The sequence below is a fragment of the Geotrypetes seraphini genome, chromosome 2, assembly GCF_902459505.1.
Source record: "Geotrypetes seraphini chromosome 2, aGeoSer1.1, whole genome shotgun sequence".
Lineage (NCBI taxonomy): Eukaryota > Metazoa > Chordata > Amphibia > Gymnophiona > Dermophiidae > Geotrypetes > Geotrypetes seraphini.
Genome location: NC_047085.1, coordinates 12,599,902 through 12,608,126, shown reverse-complemented (window position 1 = coordinate 12,608,126; position 8,225 = coordinate 12,599,902). Strand labels below are relative to the sequence as shown.

The following is an 8,225-nucleotide window of genomic DNA, read 5'->3' as shown; positions in this document are numbered from 1 at the left end:
AGCGTGTTGACCCATCCCTGGCTAGGGTATCAGCTATATCCAAAATAAAAGCAGGGTCAGGAGACAAAATCGCAGATGTCAAGTACACCGGGGAATCCCTCTGGGTGAATTTGGCTAGGGGGAAGGACAAATGCCAGTATCTTGGTGTAGTATACAGACCTCCAAGACAACAGGAGGACATGGATATAGAATTAGTCGAAGACATTGAGAATATCACTTTGTGTGGAGACATAGTATTGTTAGGAGACTTCAATATGCCTGATGTGGATTGGAACAATCTTTCCGCTACGACCAGCGGCAGCAGGAAGCTATTAATCGCTATAAAGGGAGCGAGACTCAGACAAATGGTATTAGAGCCCACTAGGGATCGGGCGATACTAGACCTAATACTCACCAACGGAGAAAATGTCACAGAGGTCTCGGTAGGCGATACGTTGGCCTCCAGTGACCACAAAATGATATGGTTCAACCTCAGGAAAGGTTTCACTAAGTCAAGCACATCAACCAAGGTCCTCAATTTTAAGGGCACAAACTTCGAAAGCATGGGAGATTTCGTCCATCGGGCACTGCAAAACCATGCCGAAACAGATAATGTAGAGGTAATGTGGTCAACTCTGAAATCAACCTTACACGAAGCAATCAACCGCTACATCAAATCAGTAAGTAAACGGCGAAGAAACAATAGACCACAGTGGTTCTCTGCGGAGATCTCAGACCTCATAAAAAAGAAGAAAAGAGCGTTCATCATCTACAAACAATCAGGGAAGCGAGAATCCAAGGAAGACTATCTGGCCAAGTCAAAAGCGGTCAAAACGGCAGTCAGGGAGGCCAAACTCCGAATGGAGGAGAACCTTGCAAAGAACATCAAGAAGGGCGATAAATCCTTCTTCCGGTATATTAGTGACAGAAAAAGAAACACAGATGGGATAGTACGCCTTAGGAAATCCGACGGGAACTATGTAGAATCGTACTCCGACAAAGCCAAACTTTTAAATTAATACTTCTGCTCGGTCTTCACTTGCGAGGCCCCGGGATCCGGTCCTCAGCTGCCGACGAGGGAAAACTCGGAAGACCCATTTTGAAATTTTGAGTTTACGCCCAGCAGTGTCTACGAAGAGCTATCAAGACTCAAGGTGAACAAAGCTATGGGAGTGGACAAACTACACCCCAGGGTGCTCAGGGAGTTGAATGACGTCCTGGCAGAACCGTTATCCGCGCTCTTCAATCTTTCCTTAAGTATAGGAAGAGTCCCGTTGGATTGGAAAATGGCTGTCATTCCACTCCACAAAAAGGGATGCAGGACGGAGGCTGAGAATTATAGACCGATGAGTCTCACATCGATAGTGAGTAAACTTATGGAAACACTAATCAAACACCACTTGGATACGATCCTGAATGAGGAGAATCTACGAGATCCCCATCAACATGGTTTTACGAAGGGAAGGTCCTGCCAATCAAATCTGATCAGCTTCTTTGACTGGGTAACAAGAAAGCTGGATATAGGGGAGTCCCTGGACGTTGTGTAGTTGGACTTCAGCAAAGCGTTTGATAGCGTCCCACACCGCAGGTTATTGAGCAAGATGGGTTCGATGGGACTGGGTGAAATATTAACCGCATGGGTTAGGGACTGGCTTAGAGGTAGACTTCAGAGGGTAGTAGTAAACGGTACCTTCTCCGATACGACGGAGGTGATCAGCAGAGTGCCACAGGGCTCAGTCTTGGGCCCGATCCTATTTAACATCTTTGTAAGAGACTTGGCTGAGAGGCTTCGATGACGCCAAACTATGCAATATGGTAGGCAACCGCACAACAGATGAAAGCACAGTATGACACAGGACCTACTCCTGCTGGAGCATTTGTCAAAGACTTGGCAACTAAGTTTCAATGCCAAAAAATGCAAGGTCATGCACCTTGGCGGCAAAAATCCATGCAGGACTTACACCCTAAATGGTGAGATCCTAGCAAGGACTGTAGCAGAACGTGACTTGGGGGTGATCATTAGCGAAGACATGAAGACTGCCAATCAAGTGGAGAAAGCTTCATCCAGGGCTAGACAAATCAGTTTCGTCAGCCTTAAGTCCGAGGTCATAATGCCGTTGTACAGATCCATGGTGAGACCCCATCTGGAATACTGTGTACAATTCTGGAGGCCGAATTATCAAAAAGATGTGCGGAGAGTTGAGTCGGTTCAGCGAATGGCCACCAGGATGGTCTCAGGACTCAAGGATCACCCGTATGAGGAACGACTGGGTAAGTTGCAGCTGTACTCACTCGAGGAACGCAGAGAGAAGGGAGACATGATCGAGACATTCAAATATGTCACAGGCTCTCTTTTTCCTTAAAGGACCCACGGCAACAAGAGGGCATCCGTTGAAAATCAGGGGTGGGAAATTTCATGGCGACACCAGAAAATATTTCTTCACCAAAAGGGTGGTTGATCGCTGGAATAATCTTCCACAACAGGTAATTGAGGCAAGCAGCGTGCCAGATTTTAAGAAAAGATGGGATTGGCATGTGGGATCTCTTCATGGAGGTAGTTAGGGGGTGGGCCATTAGTGTGGGCAGACTAGATGGGCCGTGGCACTTTTCTGCCGTCATGTTCTATGTTTCTAAAAGCAACATAATATCTGTGTGGCACAATGCAATCGAGCTCAGCCATAGCTGGACGAGAGGTCTCTAGAAAAGTTTAGAAGAAACCAATGTGCCCGCTGGCTGTGTCCAATGAGCTGGGTCCGAAGAATACACTTTCCAGAGGAGACGAAAAAAGTTTGGTGACAATTCACACCTTGTGCACTACAGGGCCCTGCTGAGATGCTTGCATCGCCAAAAGAGTCCCCAGACTTGGAACGCAAGCATTTGGCACCAAACTCCAGGACAGCCTCTGGGCGAGATATTTCCCTATAGTCACAGACCCAGGCTGGCTCCCCAGCCCTGTAGGACCTGAAAGAGGTGAAGTCCAAAGTTCCTGCACCTTCCCCCAGCACGCCATGCGGTATACGGTCACAGATCTGGTGTCAATCCAGCACAGTCAAGGCACACATTCGATAGATTAGGGGCTGGGGAGTTCATCTCAAACAATTTTTAATCATGTCAAGGGGTTTTGAGGCAGAAATAAAACTTTGAAAAAAAACACAGAATAAAATTCAAAATGGCCACAGCAAGCAATTTGCACCACAATTGACAAAAATAAACAAAACTCAAAAATACAAAATTGCGATATGTGGTCTGGGGAGGTGGGGGACCTGAACCCTACCCTCAGAAACTGGAAAAATGAGTTAAAAAAGCCATGCCCAAATTCCCATAGGAAATGGAGGTTTAATTACAGTCACTGAAGTGCCCTTGCCTGTCAGCATTTTCACACAGCGGCTGAATGGAGAAAAAGATTTTCTGCCTCAGAATAGCTCCAAATTGATCAGACTTGAAGATCTTCAGACTGCCAGTTGGCCGGACACCGTCTGTAATCTCCACCCTCACTGATCCGCTCCATGCAACCGAGGGTGGGAAATGCAGCCTGCGCGCTTAAACCCCCGACAAAGTCAGTGGGCAAGCAAACTCCCAGTGGAATGGACCCTGATTCAAAGAATGGCAGCACACAGCAGGCTGGCTCCAGATCTACCAAAATTTCTCCATGAAGCAGCAGTTTGGACTCGAGGGACTATGTCCTATTCTCTGACAGAGGACCACTGGAAGGGGTCTCAGCTCTCAAGGCACTGAAGCCACCGAAAAAGATGAACTTTAAGCGAAAAAAAGAAGAGCAATTCAAAAGATTTCTGCATGGATTGCTTGTAGAAATTGAAATTGTAGGGGGCTCTAACTCGCTCTCTAAGGTAAGAGGAGCACATGCTCAGAAAAGCGTCTGGATTTCTGCAACTCCCATATTGCGGGAAGGGACTGAACACCTAGCATATGGAATCCGGAAGGGACGTAACAATTTTATTTGCCAAACATTAGACCATTCTTCTAACTTATATAAGTCCTTTTTCATGTTTTCCACTCCCTCCAGGGTGTCCATTCTGTTACAAATTTTGATACCTTCTAGCCCTTTGGCAATGTTGTTAACAAATATTAAACGGGATCGGACCCAGCACCAATTCTTGAGGCACTCCACTATTCACCTTTCCTTCCTCCGTGTGAATTCCATTAACCACCACATTCTGATATGTCTGTCAACCAGTTTTTGAGTTTTTTAATATTGTTTTTATTGAGAATGGCAAAACGGCCAGACAGTCAAATTCAATCAACAAAATAACAGGAACAATAAAGGAAGAACCAGAAATGCAACAGTAAAACCAAACTGGTCAATGTCCAGCATAAAAAAAGAAAAACTGTAGGCCAACCCAGACCCTCAAGACCCACGAAAAATACACAGCTAGACCAGGACATCGGCCATAACATTTTATGGTATAAAGTCCCCCCAACACACACTCAGGCAAATAAAAATCAGACATCTCATAGCACACAACAATCACCCAACAAGCATACCTCATCCAACGCAGCAAGCAATCCACACATACCACCCCTACCAAAGCCAACCCAACTCCCCCCGCCCACCCCCAGAGTGCAGGTAGAGCTAGCGAAGAGGCCGACGTCACGAAATCCCAAAAAACAGATTGAAGGAGGTGCTCAAAAAGGAATTAAGGAGCTAAGAGGTCCAGCAGGCCCTCCCATAAAGCCTATCTATGAGTTTTATCAAAAGAGCGGATCTCAAATTGTGCCATCACTCTCAGTTTGGCCTGCCACTGTGCGGCTGGGGGGGGGGGGGGGTGTCCTGTCAACCAGTTTCTAATGCAGTTCAGCACTCTTGGTCCTAACTTCAGCTTGTCAAATTTATTTAAGAGGAACCATGTCAAGGGCTTTGCTAAAATCTAAGTAAATTATATCTACCATACATCCTCGATCCAATTCTCTGGTCACACAAAGAATTCAAATCAGATTCATTTGATAAAGCCATGTTGCCTCAGATCTTGTAACCCATTGGATTCTAGGAAATTCATTCTCTTTTCTCATAACCAATTATAAAATCTCTAAGGTAGAGGAGGGTATAATATATGGCACGGATGGGCAGACTGGATAGGCCATAAGGTCTTTACCTTCATTTTTCTGTATTGAAGAGAGCTGGCTAAAATGCAACTGCTGCACTCACATTGGGCAGGAAGGCAGCCATGCACGTGCAGTATGGTGCTGCCAAAGGCTTCAGCAAAATCCAGAATGCTGGTTAGCGTCTGTGCTGGAGGCTCCATTGAATGTGGTTAAGTAGAGTTTTGCTTGTTCTCAGAGAAAACAGACTAGAGCACCGTCAAACTGTGTAAACAAGACAAGCACCATAGCACGTGTAAGTTTGATCCTGACAAGGTAGTACCGCATGATGGCCACCTGAAGAAAAAGCTGCACAAAAAAAACAAAATGTTTTGAAGCAAGATCAATCAGAAACAAACACTCATTGCCAGTTTTGATTACTAGATTTCTCTTTCTCTAATTAAAGACAAATAGTACATGACCAGCTATACTTCTACCTTCCCTATAACCATTTACAGGGGAAGGGAGGCAATTTTAACAAAAGCTCTATCAGACACTGAATCAGACAATTTTGCCTAACCCAGCTAATGCTTCATTTTGTGGATGAACATTATGCAACAATGTGATTAAAAATTAAATTAATGACTGTGGTATATGATTTAAAAAATCAGGAGGTTAGAAAGTGCAGTGGAAAGCTAGCCTAGGATACTATTTAAGCAGTGAGGCCTCAAAGAGCAGGGTTAGGGTTTTTTTCATTATACCATGATGGATTGGTCTCAGCTAGGAAGAGCAGCAGCAGTCCTCAGTCACTTACTCACAGCAATGCCAAGCACCTGCAAACATTAGAATGCCCAAGGCAGCGGGTAAGCACCTGTGTTAACAGTCAATAGATCCCAAGGTGATCCGAGTATGAGTTTCTGGCCTGTGAACTGAGAATGCCGCAGAGCAACAATTTCTTTTACTGTCACATCTATCCGTATCAGCAGACAGAAACATATTCTACCTATCAGTCACATTATTTTAAATTATACTGATTTGCAGACAGCTTACAAATAAGTTGATTATAAAAGCTAGGGGACTTGCCTAGGAATTACGCTGTAAATTCTAGAGGTGAGACTGGAACCTGGGCCCTGAACACTTGAGTATTTGTGCATTTCAAACAGCACAGGCAATGGTGTCCAGCAATAATTTGTTCTTATTACTCCTCCAAGTGAATTCATGAACACCAGTTGCAATGCTGGTGCAATATAGTCTTAGCTTTTGCCCATATCTTGAGCGCGCTTTGTTCCTGCCTCCACTGCATTCATGACTGTGGCCCGTAGGGCCCCCTTCTCCAGCTCATGACAGGCATAGATGGTAGTGCCCCCAGGTGTGCAAACATCATTCCGTAATTTAGCTGGATGCTCGCCGGTCTCCAAGATCATCTTTGCAGCTCCCTGTAAAAACAACTGAGATGGTTTATGGGCATCTGATCTATGAATTTATGCTATATTCTGCAAGAGTAGCTGTTGGGACTCAAATCAGAGGAATGGTCCTTAGGACAAACTAAGTCAAAGTACTCCAGTTAATAAACATAAGGTTAATGGGAAGGCTTTGTTGATGGAATTCAATTTGGCTCACTCCATTTTAGTCTAGAAGCAGTGATGAGGCCATACAGTCAATTTTGGGAAGGCCTGAGCTGAAAGTGGATGGGAACAATATTTTGTCTCAGTCTCCCCCCTCTATTTTTGACTTTCTCCATAGGCAAATAGAGCTTCCTATTACCAAGCTTGGCAGGCAGGAGAAACATCCATGCACATCGATGCCAACACCCCATGCATGGTTAATTGTCGGTGGCTAAAGAATGCTGCTGCCAACTGCAGAGCCTGGTAGAAGACAGGTTTGGCTACCTTTTGGAGGAGGTTCTAAGCTGGTGACATTTGAAGATCCTCAATAGCTACAGGAAGGGTCAGGACCGGTGCTAGACATGCTAGGGCCCAGGTTAGTAAATAAAGAAAGGGGGCCCCCTGAACTCCCTCTGATCTCTCAACCTGCCATTACAATCACAGTGACATACCCTCACCAGATACAGAACAAAGGATCACAAATTAGAAATAAAAACACAAACAAAAATAGAACTGGGAATTCCAAGAAGTTAAATAGCATTGACCACAAAAAGTGGAGAAATAAAAAGGGAAATGCATTTCCTTTTCTAGTGAAAACAATACAAAGTACATCTCTCTTTAACCCTCTCCACCCCATGTAGTGTCTCTCTTGCCCACTCTCCACCCCGTACAGCATCTCTTTTTCTTTCTTGCTTCTCTCCACCCCGTGCATCTCTCTCTTGTGCCTCTCCACACCGTGCAGCATCTTTCTCTCTCTTGCCCCTCTCCATCCCGTGCAGCATCTCTCTCTCTCTCTTGCTCCTCTCCACCCCATGCAGCATCTCTCTCTTGCCCCTCTCCACCCTGAGCAGCATCTCTCTCTTGTCCCTCTCCACCCCGTGCAGCATCTCTCTCTTGCCCCTCTCCACCCCATGCAGCATCTCTCTCTTGCCGTTCTCCACCCTGTGCAGCATCTCTCTCTTGCCCTTCTCTACCCTGTGCAGCATCTCTCTCTTGCCCTTCTCCATCCCGTGCAGCATCACTCTCTTGCCCCTCTCCACCCCGAGCAGCATCTCTCTTGCTCCTCTCCACCCCAAGCCGCATCTCTCTTGCCCCTCTCCACCACGAGCAGCATCTCTTTTGCTCCTCTCTACCCCGAGCAGCATCTCTCTCTTCCCCTCTCTACCCCGAGCAGCATCTCTCTCTTCCCCTTTCCACCCCGTGTAGCATCACTCTCTTGCCCCTCTCCACCCCGTGCAGCATGAACCAGTGATACAGGTCTGAGGGGTCCATTATGGCCTAGTGCCTGCTGAGCAAACCAAAACAAAGAAAGGGCAAATGTGATATCCAATGCAACCACACCAAGCTTTATTATATAAGTGTGATAATCTTTTTTTTTTTTTTCCAATTCTTTATTCATTTTAAAATCAAACAAGTGCACATAAATATATCATACATTGATTCCAATATAGCACTTTAAAATCTAACACATAAAATCTAATAGACCATTAATGATAAAAACCCTACCCACCCACCCTTCATCATTATTCTATATAAAATATATTATACTATTATTATAAACATAATTATAAAATTTCCTCCCTAAATCCTCCCTCCCCCCTGAGT

General features: G+C 45.3%; 1 protein-coding gene across 4 annotated transcripts in view; it reads right to left on the bottom strand.

The window, feature by feature from the left end:
* Positions 1–4,808: 4,808 nt before the first annotated feature.
* The window catches only part of PYCR3 (pyrroline-5-carboxylate reductase 3), a 95,510-nt gene continuing 92,093 nt past the window's right edge, over positions 4,809–8,225 (bottom strand). For 2 of the 4 annotated variants that reach the window (XM_033933417.1, XM_033933419.1), the window contains one exon: positions 4,809–6,464. In XM_033933417.1, coding sequence (XP_033789308.1) covers positions 6,270–6,464 — 195 coding nt within the window. In that variant the 3' untranslated portion in view covers positions 4,809–6,269. The remainder of the gene's footprint in view (positions 6,465–8,225) is intronic. The other 2 variants (XM_033933420.1, XM_033933418.1) reach the window with 1 other exon arrangement.